This window comes from Salmo salar, chromosome 01, assembly GCF_965601325.2.
Source record: "Salmo salar chromosome 01, fSalSal1, whole genome shotgun sequence".
NCBI lineage: Eukaryota > Metazoa > Chordata > Actinopteri > Salmoniformes > Salmonidae > Salmo > Salmo salar.
In genome coordinates, this window is record NC_138291.1 from 59893041 (window position 1) to 59905467 (window position 12427).

Consider the following 12427-nt stretch of genomic DNA (forward strand, 5'->3'; position numbering starts at 1 on the left):
AGCATACTTTGTAAACTTTCATTTATAGGCTAGGTTGTAGCCACCTCATGATGGGTATAGGGAAAATTTGAGTATCATGTAGTAGCCTAAACCTGTCGATGTCACATTGAGCTGGGTAAATGGAATATGAATGACAGTCATCCAATACGCTGTAATAGAAATAAGACCATGCTTAAAGAAAATAATCGTCCTTCCGCATCTTAAAAAGGCATCGACTACCACTGCTCTCAGAGAAGATTACTGCTGGCAGGCAGCACAGCTGCACATTTTTTTGGACAAAGACGGCAACCACCTCTCTCACAGTTATTAAAATGTTATAACATTAAAATTAATCGACAGCGAGATTGAATGGTGAAAGTCAAGCAACAATTGAGACCTGAATTAATTCAAATATTTGACTCTGTAAAGAACAAAGGCCCCACACATACAAAACAAATTATATACAGTGCACTCGGAAAGTATTCAGACCGCAAAATACTTTTTCCACATTTTGTTAGGTTACAGCCTTATTCTAAAATTGATTAAAAAAATACATACCGTAAATTCCGGACTATAAACCGCAACTTTTTTCCCAGGCTTTGAACTTCGCGGCTTAAATAATGACGCGGCTAATATATGGATTTTTCCCGCTTTCAAATTTGTGGGTCCTGACAGCGTGGAGCATTGTCAAAAAAATCCACTATCATCAACGGGTTTCGAAGGCTGGACTGCTGCGTGTTGAAGAGGGCTCAGCGGGGGATTTGCCTCCGGATGAAAGTGACGAGAGCGACAATGAAAACGATCCAATATCGGATGAAGCAATTCTGAGGCTATTCAACTCCGACACCGAAGGAGATGACTTCAGTGGTTTCAGTGCACAGGAGGAGGAAGATAGTGACCAATGACTTTCTTGGTAGGCTACTGTTTACTGCAAATTTATTTTTTGTTACAAGCCGTGTTTCGTTAAAGCCAATTTATTTTTGTTACAAGCCGTGTTTCATTAAAGCCTATTTATTTTTGTTACAAGCCGTGTTTTGTTAAAGCCTGTGTAAAGTTAATTTGTTTCAAATGTACCGGTAGGCACCTGCGGCTTATAGACATGTGCGGCTTATTTATGTTCAAAATAATAATATTTTTTAAATTCAGTGGGTGCGGCTTATATTCAGGTGCGCTTAATAGTCCGGAAATTACGGTAATCTCAATCTACACACAATACCCCATAATGACAAAGCAAAAACTGGTTAAAGTATTCAGACCCTTTACCCGGTACTTTGTTGAAGTACCTTTGATGGCGATTATAGCCTCAAGTCTTGGGTATGACACTACAAGCTTGGCACACCTGTATTTAGGGAGTTTCTCCCATTCCTCTCTGCAGAGCCTCTCAAACTCTGTCAGGTTGGATGGGGAGCGTTACTGCACAGCTATTTTTCAGGTTTCTCCAGAGATGTTTGATCGAGTTCAAGTCCAGGCTCTGGCTGGGCCACTCAAGGACATTCAGGGGCTTGTCCCGAAGCCACGTTGTCTTTGCTGTGTGCTTAGGGTCATTGTCCTGTCGGTGTCCTTTTGATGTTGCCACCACCATAGGGATGGTGCCAGGTTTCCTCCAGATGTGACGCTTGGCATTCAGGCCAAAGACTTCAATCGATTATCAGACCAGAGAATCTTGTTTCTCATGGTCTGAGAGTCTTTTGGTGCCTTTTGGCAAATTCGAAGTGGGCTGTCATGTGGCTTCCGTCTGGCCACTACCATAAAGGCCTGATTGGTGGATCACAGAGAAGGCTCGATTGGTGCTGCAGAGATTGTTGTGCTTCTGGAAGGTTTGCCTATCTCCACAGAGGAACGCCAGAGCTCTGTCAGAGTGACCATAGGGTTCTTGGTCACCTCCCTTACCAAGGCCCTTCTCCCCCGATTGCTCAGTTTGGCCATGCGGCCAGCTCTAGGAAGAGTCTTGTGGTTCCAAACCTCTTCCATTTAAGAATGGAGGCCACTGTGTTCTTGGGGACCTTCAATGCTGCAGAAATGTTTTGGTACCCTTCCCAGATCTGTGCCTTAACACAATGCTGTATCGGAGCTCTACGGACACTTCCTTCGACCTCATGGCTTGGTTTTTGCTCTGACATGCATTGTCAACAGTGGGACCTTATATAGACAGATGTGTGCCTTTCCAAATCATGTCCAATCAATTCAATTTACCCACAGGTAGACTCCAATCAAATTGTAGAAGCATCAAGGATGATCAATGGAAAAAGGATGCACCGGAGCTCAATTTCAAGTCTCATGGCAAAGGGTCTGAATACCAATGTAAATAAGATATATATTGTTTTATACATTTGCAAAAGAATTCTTCGCTTTGTCATTATGGGGTATTGTGTGTAGACTGCTGAGGATTTGTATTTATTTAATCCATTTTAGAATAAGGCTATAACGTAACAAAATGTGGAAAAAGTCAAGGGGCCTGAATACTCTCCGAAGGCACTGTATATGCATTTATACTTTGGTCTAAATAGAGACTCGGGGGATGGATGGAAGGGGGACTGCTACAAAAGTTGGTCACAAAAAACAACAACACGGTGTACATTCAACTCAAAGTGTAGCAAAAACATAAGCTTTTGCTATCAGTAGCATGACAGGGCCTTTTAGTCTTTCAGCCCTCTGAAATCACAGTCTTGGAGACTGTGATTTCAGACGGCTGAAACTATAACCTAAACTATAACCTAATCCAAACCAGAAGGTTTCTGGGCCCTGGATTCAGCAATTCACTGTCAGGTATAAGTGGCAGAGAGTAGAAGACTTGATTCTGTTAGGCATTAGTAACAGAATGAAGACAGTGGTTCCCCGAGGGTCAGGGTTAATATCAGGATCACATCCATCCTCCTTTCTTCCCCCTTCTCACATGTGAGCAGCCAGCACCAGTCCAAAGTGGAGAATCAAAAGACCATCCTGGGAACAAAAACAAACAAGAAAATAAGCACACACAAAACGTATAAATGGAAGCTAACGATATCAGGGCTATTTCCAGACTCGAGAGTAACTACAAATACATAGGGCCTTTGATTGGACTCACCTGTAGAGCGTTATCTCCCATGGAGCTCTGAACCTCTCGTAGCGACTGGTAACAGTCCAGGAGGTGGTCCCCACACACAACATCCACCTGCACCACAACGTGACATCATACCACTGCGACAGACTGCATGAAATCAATTGAGAGTGACACACTGAATTACAACATACATGGAGGCACCTGAGGGAGGGAATATCTGAGAGCGAAAACTGGTAGGTGCAGTTTGGGATGTGAAAATGAAAACCAAAATAAAAGGCTACTGATCCATTTCAATAAGATACAGAAATAGTATTCCTGATTAGAAATTAAATCCCAAGTTCAATAAAAAAAAATGAAGACGTCACCTCATTTCACCTTTTATTTTTGGCTGGGCAGGACAATCCATTTGGCCAGTTATGCGTTCATCAGAGCATCAAGAGATATGGCAAAGCCATTGTTTGTGCCTAGGTGATAATTAAAATTGCCCACAGGGCGGTGCAAAGTGGTATTCAAAACCGTCAACCAACAATTAATCAAATATACACTGCTCAAAAAAATAAAATACACATCCTAGATCTGAATGAATGAAATAATCTCATTAAATACTTTTTTCTTTACATAGTTGAATGTGCTGACAACAAAATCACACAAAAATAATCAATGGAAATCCAATTTATCAACCCATGGAGGTCTGGATTTGGAGTCACACTAAAAATGTAAGTGGAAAACCACACTACAGGCTGATCCAACTTTGATGTAATGTCCATAAAACAAGTCAAAATGAGGCTCAGTGGTGTGTGTGGCCTCCACGTGCCTGTATGACCTCCCTACAACGCCTGGGCATGCTCCTGATGAGGTGGCAGATGGTCTCCTGAGGGATCTCCTCCCAGACCTGGACTAAAGCATCCGCCAACTCCTGGACAGTCTGTGGTGCAACGTGGCGTTGGTGGATGGAGTGAGACATGATGTCCCAGATGTGCTCAATTGGATTCAGGTCTGGGGAACGGGCGGGCCAGTCCATAGCATCAATGCCTTCCTCTTGCAGGAACTGCTGACACACTCCAGCCACATGAGGTCTAGCATTGTCTTGCATTAGGAGGAACGCAGGGCCAACCGCACCAGCATATGGTCTCACAAGGGGTCTGAGGATCTCATCTCGGTACCTAATGGCAGTCAGGCTACCTCTGGCGAGCACATGGAGGGCTGTGCGGCCCCCCAAAGAAATGCCACCCCACACCATGACTGACCCACCGCCAAACCGGTCATGCTGGAGGATGTTGCAGGCAGCAGAACGTTCTCCACGGCGTCTCCAGACTGTCACGTCTGTCACATGTGCTCAGTGTGAACCTGCTTTCATCTGTGAAGAGCACAGGGCGCCAGTGGCGAATTTGCCAATCTTGGTGTTCTCTGGCAAATGCCAAACGTCCTGCACGGTGTTGGGCTGTAAGCACAACCCCCACCTGTGGATGTCGGGCCCTCATACCACCCTCATGGAATCTTTTTCTGACCATTTGAGCAGACACATGCACATTTGTGGCCTGCTGGAGGTCATTTTGCAGGGCCCTGGCAGTGCTCCTCCTTGCACAAAGGCGGAGGTAGCGGTCCTGCTGCTGGGTTGTTGCCCTCCTACGGCCTCCTCCACGTCTCCTGATGTACTGTCCTGTCTCCTGGTAGCGCCTCCATGCTCTGGACACTACGCTGACAGACACAGCAAACCTTCTTGCCACAGCTCGCATTGATGTGCCATCCTGGATGAGCTGCACTACCTTAGCCACTGGTGTGGGTTGTAGACTCCATCTCATGCTACCACTAGAGTGAAAGCACCGCCAGCATTCAAAAGTGACCAAAACATCAGCCAGGAAGCATAGGAACTGAGAAGTGGTCTGTGGTTACCACCTGCAGAACCACTCCTTTATTGGGGGTGTCTTGCTAATTGCCTATAATTTCCACCTGTTGTCTATTCCATTTCCACAACAGCATGTGAAATTTATTGTCAATTAGTGTTGCTTCCTAAGTGGGCAATTTGATTTCACAGAAGTGTGATTGACTTGGAGTTACATTGTGTTGTTTAAGTGTTCCCTTTATTTTTTTGAGCAAAAAAAATAAATAAATTTTTTATATATATATATATACTAGGGTTGGGCGGTATCCACATTTTCATACTGAGCAGATCCAGTACAAGCTTCATATCGACAGACCCTACAAAGAACGAGAAACCATAACACCGCAGTCCCTCCCTGCCCCCTCGCCCTTTCTCTAAACCCTAATTTGTCACCCCTACTCATAAAAGTCCAGTTGTCACCACATTTGGCAGACTGGTTGAAAAAGAATTGGAAACGAAATAAAAAAAATGACAAGGGACCCCAATATCATAATCTTCCTCCAGCTGAAAGACGAGTACTAAAAGAACTCCAGGAGAATACGGACATAGTCATAAAACCCACAGAAAAAAGGTGTGGCAATAGTTATGGGCATGAATTCTGAAAAACACATGAAATTGTCTTGTTCCTATCGACCCTTGCCTCTATAAAATCTGAAATTGATAGCTTGTTACAACGTGTCTGACCAAAATTGAATCACGAGTTCCTAAGAGTCACCCCAGTTATCTATCCCCTTCCGAAAGTGCATATGAACTCTACTCAGCCTCCACCCAGACCTATTATTAGTGGCATAAGACAGTCACAGAGCCCCTTTCGAAAATCATATTTAGGTTGCCATCCTTTTAAAAGACACAAAACATCTACTCAACTGATTAAATGACTGTCGAATGGATTAAGATGTACTACTCGTTACACTGGATGTGGCCAGTCTGTACATCTGCATTCCCCATGCTGAAGGCCTACAATCGATTGCCAAATTCCTAAAGTCACAAAAACAAATTGGTAAATCCCCCTAATGACTTTGTTGGAGCTCTTGAAATTGGTACTTGCAAATTCTACCTTCAAAACAAACCAAATGCACAGCAGTAGCCACAATTTACACAAACCTTGTCGTTGGAGAGTGGGAGGCAGTTGATGCTCAAAATAAAGACAACCCTTTTCTACCCCCATATTAAGTTTAGGAAGCGCTACATTGAGGACAATTATATTTTGGGGTTCATCTAAACAAAATCCTGATGACTTTGTCCGTTATCTGAACACCACAACGACTTTCTTTCTGTTCACTGTTAAGTGACCAACAGTATCAACTTCCTGGATCAAAATATTCAAGCACTTCTATCCATCAGGAGGTGGCAACCTCCCTAAAATGTTCTATGCAGTCAATCATGGGGTATTGTGGGGATGTTTTTAAGCAGCAGGGACTGGGAGACTAGTCAGGATCGAGGGAAAGATGAATGGAGCAAAGTACTGAGAGATCCTTGATGAAAACCTGCTCCAGAGTGCTCAGGACCTCGGAAGGTGAACCTTCGCCCCAGTCTAACAGGACAACGACCCTAAACATACAGCCATGACAACGCAGGAGTGGCTTCGGGGCAAGTCTCTGAATGTCATTGTGGCCCAGCCAGAGCCTGGACTTGAACCTGATCTAACATCTCTGGAGAGACCTGAAAATAGCTGTGCAGTGAGGATCTACAGAGAAGAATGGGAGAAACTCCCCAAATACAGGTGTGCCGAGCTTGTAGCGTCATACCCGAGAAGACTCGAGGCTATAACAAAGTACTGATTAAAGGGTCTGAATAATTATGTAAATGTGATACCCGTTTTCTAAAAAACAGTTTTTGCTTTGTCGTGGAGTATTGTGTGTAGATTGGGGGGGACGATGTAATCCATTTCAGAATAAGGTTGTAATGCAACAAAGCATGGAAAAAGTCAAGGGGTCTGAATACTTTCCGAATGCACTGTAAATGGCAGAGCACCCAGCTAATAAAGCGAGATGGCACTCACCGGTGTGGGTAATAGGTGCGATAAGAAATCAACCTAAACCTCTAATCCCTGTTACTGCTAAACACCCTACGTAAAGGTAGGGCTGTGCTGTTGCGCTCTGCAGTTTTATATAAGACACGAACACTCTTCCCTCTGTCCTTGTGTGAGCATTAGGCTCTGTATCTACCCTTCACCTGGTTACCTAGGCCTCTAAAGTATTTTACAGGGGATGAAATTGAGATGGGTTCAACATACCTCTTTCTTGAAGCAGAGAGCTCTCCCACATAACGAGCAGATATGTATATATTTATGCATTTCCCCTTGCCAGGTCTCCCTCTGAGAAATAGCTCATAACCGCATCAGACATCCTGGTAAAGTCAATGTGTAACCCCTCCCACTGACCTGGCAGTTGGGACTCAGCGCCATCTTCCTCCTGATGAAGAGCGCCACATGGCGGACAGTGGCATCCCCCGATACTCGCACATACCGCCTCTCCAAAGGCTGGCCAGGGACACCAGTGTTAGAGCTTGAGGTCCCTTATTCATTTTACCAATATAACTCAAATTCACAGTATCAACATTGCTTTATGTATGACCATTACTATATAGTGGCTGGATAGCAGCGTTATGCTGTTATTTAATTTTAACAGTCTCATACAACAGTCATTATGAGAAAAGAGCTTGACAGCAGTAATTACCTTATAGCCGTCTATGCCTTCTTCCGCGCTGGAAACAAAACAACTTTACATAGAATTTTCTTAATCCCTGCAACCAATTGTGTACAGCTAACTATCAGTCTTGTAACTTGAAATGTTCTCCCTAGTCCAGGGTTTCCCAAACTCTGTCATGGGGACCCCAAGGGGCGCACATTTAGTTATTTGCCATAGCATTACACAGCTGATTAAAATAAATCAACTATTCATCAAGATTTGACTATTTTAATCAGCTGTGTAGTGCTAGGGCAAAAACCAAAAAGGTGTACCCCTGGCAGTCCCCAGGACCCGAGTTAAGGAAATGCTGCCCTAGTCCATATGCACTCAAAGGAAGCACAGTAGCTCCCCAGCACCATCTACTGGTGGAGACAAGAATGACCAGAGACAAACAAACAATCCAATTTCAAAATTTCTCAGGGAATACCCTTCCATCCCTCAAATAGAAAATGCTAGGGAGAGACTCACCCCAAAAACTCCAGCTGCAGTGACACGTCCAGTTCAGGAGGGATGGCGAAGACAGACTGGGGCAGCAATGCCCTCCTCTGCTTCTGGTTCTTCAGCACAGGGACCGCAGGGGACGCCATCACTGTGGTCACAGAGGAAGACGAGCGTTTACAGAAGCATTCGGGGAATGTTCCACACACAGCACTGAGACGGACAGAGACATGGCTAAAATCAGAGGGTCTTCAAATACCCAAACTATTTCATATAAACAAAGCTGCAACAAATCTCCACCAAAAAGCACAATTAACAGCAACAACGACGACATTGGTCTTATATACCTGGTTTAGGCACCTCCAGTCCTCTCTGTTTGTAAAAATCAATCATCCTTGCTCTCTCCACTGCAAAGACAATAAAGAGTAAAGACAATACTAATTTTAACTGCAAAACAAAAGATTGACAAGAGGCGTTTGGGGAAAATCGGAGAAATGGAAGGCTTGTGGATACTTACTTTCTTCCAGATGTGGCAGCATCTTGTAAACAATATCTTGCAACTGTCTGTCAGGTCTGTGGAGATGCAAAAACACCCACCATACAGTAAGTATCTACATACCAGTGTATAAGTGAGTATTAGCCTATTTCTCATTGTATTAATTGATAATGGGTCAATGGGAGAGGTATAGTAATCAACTTCAAAGCTGACTTCTGCACACGTTGTTTCAGTGAACATTTCAGTTTACCGTGGCAACGTTTTCATTCCAATGAGTTAGCACAACAGTAATATTTACATTTGCGTCCCTTTGGCCTGTGCTGAAAGCAGAGTTGTGCAATAGATGACGAGTGTGCTTAGACATGAATAACAGTGGTGTCTACAGAGAGACATCAGTATCCGTGCGTCACACCAGTACTTTGTGTTCCAGGTAACTCCCCAGCAGGGAGACGGTAACCATAGAAACAGACACTCATGGGATGTCCACTTTAAATAACATGATGCCAAGTAGAAAAATAACCTTTGACGAAGTCTGAAATGTCTCTTCTTAACCAACTCTCATAAACAACATGAACCGATGTCTTCAAATGTAAAACAAGACAAGAGTCTGTGTGCTCGTAGATTTCATGCAGGCATGCTTACTTTATGTTGTACAATGGTTGTGTCTGGTGGACTACAATGCTGCAATTGGGACACCTGTTGCTGTAGAAGAAGTGTTTCACTATGCAGCTTTTACAAACTGGGGAAGAGAGGACAGATTACAAAGCAAGTATGACTGATGTTATGGGACTGAAGGGATAGCAGTCATATTTCTGGATTGTCTATCTCAAAATCATTGTAACTCACAAGTGTGCAGACACTCTGTTATGGTGGTGGAATCAATGAGGATTCCGCAGCAGAGAGTACAGCGGATGTAAGGGTAAAATTGATTAAGAGGGAGTTCAGGCTGGGAAAACAAAACATTCACAATGTCATTTCCACATTATAGAACTGGAGTGCATCACATTTACAGTAGAGTACCAACCTGTGTAGCAGCTATCATATTCAATATTATTATTATTCTCGTCACTCTAGCAAAATTAGAAACACTAGATATTGTCCAAGTCCGCAATACTGTACCTCATCCTCTGAATCCGAGTCAACATTATTGGATGTCCCATTGTGGTCTTTCGAACCATCGTTGTCGACCCTGTTCTGGCGGCTACCATCGGTTGGTGTCGCCTCTTCTGACTGCTGACCGACACTCAAGCAACCGGGTCTTTCGAGTTCCGTGGTGCTGTCCTCCATAGTACTGCAAATTTAGTTGATTTCCGCGCCAATAAACTCTTCAATTAATAATTTGATAATCACCTGACCCTAGCATTATTAGCAAACGTGCTGGCTAGCTTAAGGAATACAAAGACACACAACGAACAGTTCAACCTTTACTTTAACGGACTACCAATAACCCCCATGTGATTTAACTATTCATTCAATGATTTAACCATTGCTTAAATGTTATCGCTAACCCCAAATAAATAAACAAAACCAACTGTAACAGTTGCTAGCTAACGTTACTGTTGTCGCTCAAATTCCAGCAACTTCCTGGCGCTATGGCAATGAAACGAGCCAATTAAATCATAACAGAGCAGATTCCACTAGAAATAGAATTTCAAGACTGGACCACAGTTGCTTTGCCTTATCTTGCTTCTCTAGGAATAATAGGGATTCATATGATATTAATGAAGTGAAAATATTTAAGCTGTCATAAAAAAAAAAAAAGACTTGATTGTAGTTCAGTATCTCCAAAATAGGGATACAATTGGTAGTTATAGGTTCCGCCTAATTATATAAGTCTGGATCGGATACCTCCAGATGTGGTCATTAAAATATTTAACTATTAATTTGGCAATGCAACATACAGGGAACAGTCAAACATGAGGAATCCGGCGTCGGGGGAGTACAGAACCCGAGCTCTACAAGTCCTCATGTTTTAATATGCCATCACATTTGGCTCTTTGGAAGTTGTGGGAACTTGTGTTTTTGGTTTCACATTGGTTGTGGGAACTAAGCCATGTGTTTCCTGATAAAACTGAATGTTTTTGAAAGGTTCTGAGAAACAAAGTGAACATTTCACCTGTTCTGTGAATGTTTATTTTTAGGTTGCAGGGAGGTTCCTTATATCTTATCTAGTTGGAGGTTTTTGAAAATCTCTTAATGGGACTTTTAACACTATTAGCTTATTTTTTTTAAAATTCTAAGCACATATAGAACTTCATTTCCTTAGTCATTATTCATGCAAACACATTTCTTCTTTATGTCAACATGGCATCAGTGAGATTTGAACCTATGATCTTCTGTTTTGTATTGGTTGAATTAGTCCACTGCACCACCAGGATGGATAAAGCATGCCATGTTTTTTTATGCATACAAAGTTGGTTATTTTAGTCTATTCAAACCGATCCCATTTCAAAGGAAACAAGTACTCATTAAAGGGATTCTCCTGTACTTTTGTAAAGCCTACTTTTTAACCAGTAGTTCTGAAAGTAGCGGTACTGTACAACGTGTACCGAGTCACATATGTGCAGATACAGTACCAGTCAAAATTGTGGACACACCTACTCATTCTACATTGTAGAATAATAGTGAAGACATCAAAACTATGAAATAACACACATGGAATCATGTAGTAACCAAAAGTGTTATATTTGAGATTCTTCAAAGTAGCCACCCTTGGCCATGCACACTCTTGGCATTCTCTCAACCAGCTTTACGAGGTAGTCACCAGGATGCATTTCAATTAACAGGTGTGCCTTGTTAAGAGTTCATTTGTAGAATTTATTTACTTCTTAATATGTTTGAGCTAATCAGTTGTGTTGAAACAAGGTAGAAATGGTATACAGAAGATAGCTCTATTTGGTAAAAGATCACGTCCATATTATGGCAAGAACAGCTCAAATAAGCAAAGAGAAATGACAGCAAATCATTACTTTAAGACATGAAGGTCAGTCAATCCGGAACATTTCAAGAACTTTGAAAGTTTCTTCAAGTGCAGTCGCAAAAACCATCAAAGCTATGATGAAACTGGCTGTCATGAGGACGGGAAAGGAAGACCCAGAGTCACCTCTGCTGCAAAGGTTAAGTTCATTAGAGTTACCAGCCTCAGAAATTGCAGCCCAAGTAAATGCTTCACAGAGTTCAAGTAACAGACATCTCAACATCAACTGTTCAGAGGAGACGGCGTGAAGCAGGCCTTTGTGGTTGAATTGCTGCAAAGAAACCCCTACTAAAAGGACACCAATAAGGAAGAGACTTGCTTGGGCCAAGAAACGTGCAATGGACATTAGACCTGTTCTGTTCTTTGGTCTGATGAATCCAAATTTGAGATTTTTAGTTCTAACCGCTGTGTCTTTGTGAGACGCAGAGTAGGTGAACAGAGGATCTTCACATATGTGGTTCCCACTGTGAAGCATGGAGGAGGTGTTATGGTGTGGGGGTGCTTTTCTGGGGACACTGTCAGTGATTTATTTAGAATTCATGGCACACTTAACCAGATGGGATGGCGTATCGCTGCAGAATGCTGTGGTAGCTATGCTGGTTTGCGCTTAGTGGAACTATCATTTGTTTTTCAACAGGACAATGACCCAACACACCTCCAGGCTGTGTAAGGCAGGGGTGGGCAACTCCAGTCCGAGGGCCTGATTGGTGTCACACTTTCTCCATCCCTAGCAAAACACAGCTGATTAATCAAATTGCATTCTAAACTGAAGATCATGATTAGGCAATTATTGGAATCAGGTGTGTTAGCTGGGGTAAAACTGTGACACCAATCAGGCCCTCGGTGACTGGAATTGCCCACCCCTGGTGTAAGGGCTATTTGACCAAGGAGAGTGATGGAGTGCTGCATCCGATGACCTGGCCTC

The 12427-nt window shown here is 43.0% G+C and overlaps 1 protein-coding gene across 1 annotated transcript; it reads right to left on the bottom strand.

The window, feature by feature from the left end:
• Window positions 1-489: 489 nt before the first annotated feature.
• On the bottom strand, window positions 490-10184 carry LOC106606294 (polycomb group RING finger protein 6). The gene is made up of 10 exons (XM_014202475.3): window positions 9645-10184; window positions 9372-9471; window positions 9168-9264; window positions 8547-8602; window positions 8377-8436; window positions 8060-8180; window positions 7580-7607; window positions 7285-7383; window positions 3044-3130; window positions 490-2919 (listed from the first exon to the last, which is right to left on the bottom strand). The coding sequence occupies exons 1-10, from the start codon at window positions 9810-9812 to the stop codon at window positions 2869-2871; spliced, it is 867 nt and encodes a 288-aa protein (XP_014057950.2). The 5' UTR covers window positions 9813-10184; the 3' UTR covers window positions 490-2868.
• Between the last annotated feature and the right edge of the window lie 2243 nt (window positions 10185-12427).

What these genes read in the sequence shown, in the direction of transcription:
- LOC106606294 (XM_014202475.3), bottom strand. Translation starts at nt 9,812, where the DNA reads ATGGAGGACAGCACCACGGAACTCGAAAGACCCGGTTGCTTGAGTGTC. An exon ending in AACAGAGTGTCTGCACACTT is followed by an intron (nt 9,265 to 9,371) that starts GTGAGTTACAAT and finishes TCTCTTCCCCAG; the next exon opens with TTTGTAAAAGCTGCATAGTG. An exon ending in TGGGAGATAACGCTCTACAG is followed by an intron (nt 2,920 to 3,043) that starts GTGAGTCCAATC and finishes TTTTGTTCCCAG; the next exon opens with GATGGTCTTTTGATTCTCCA.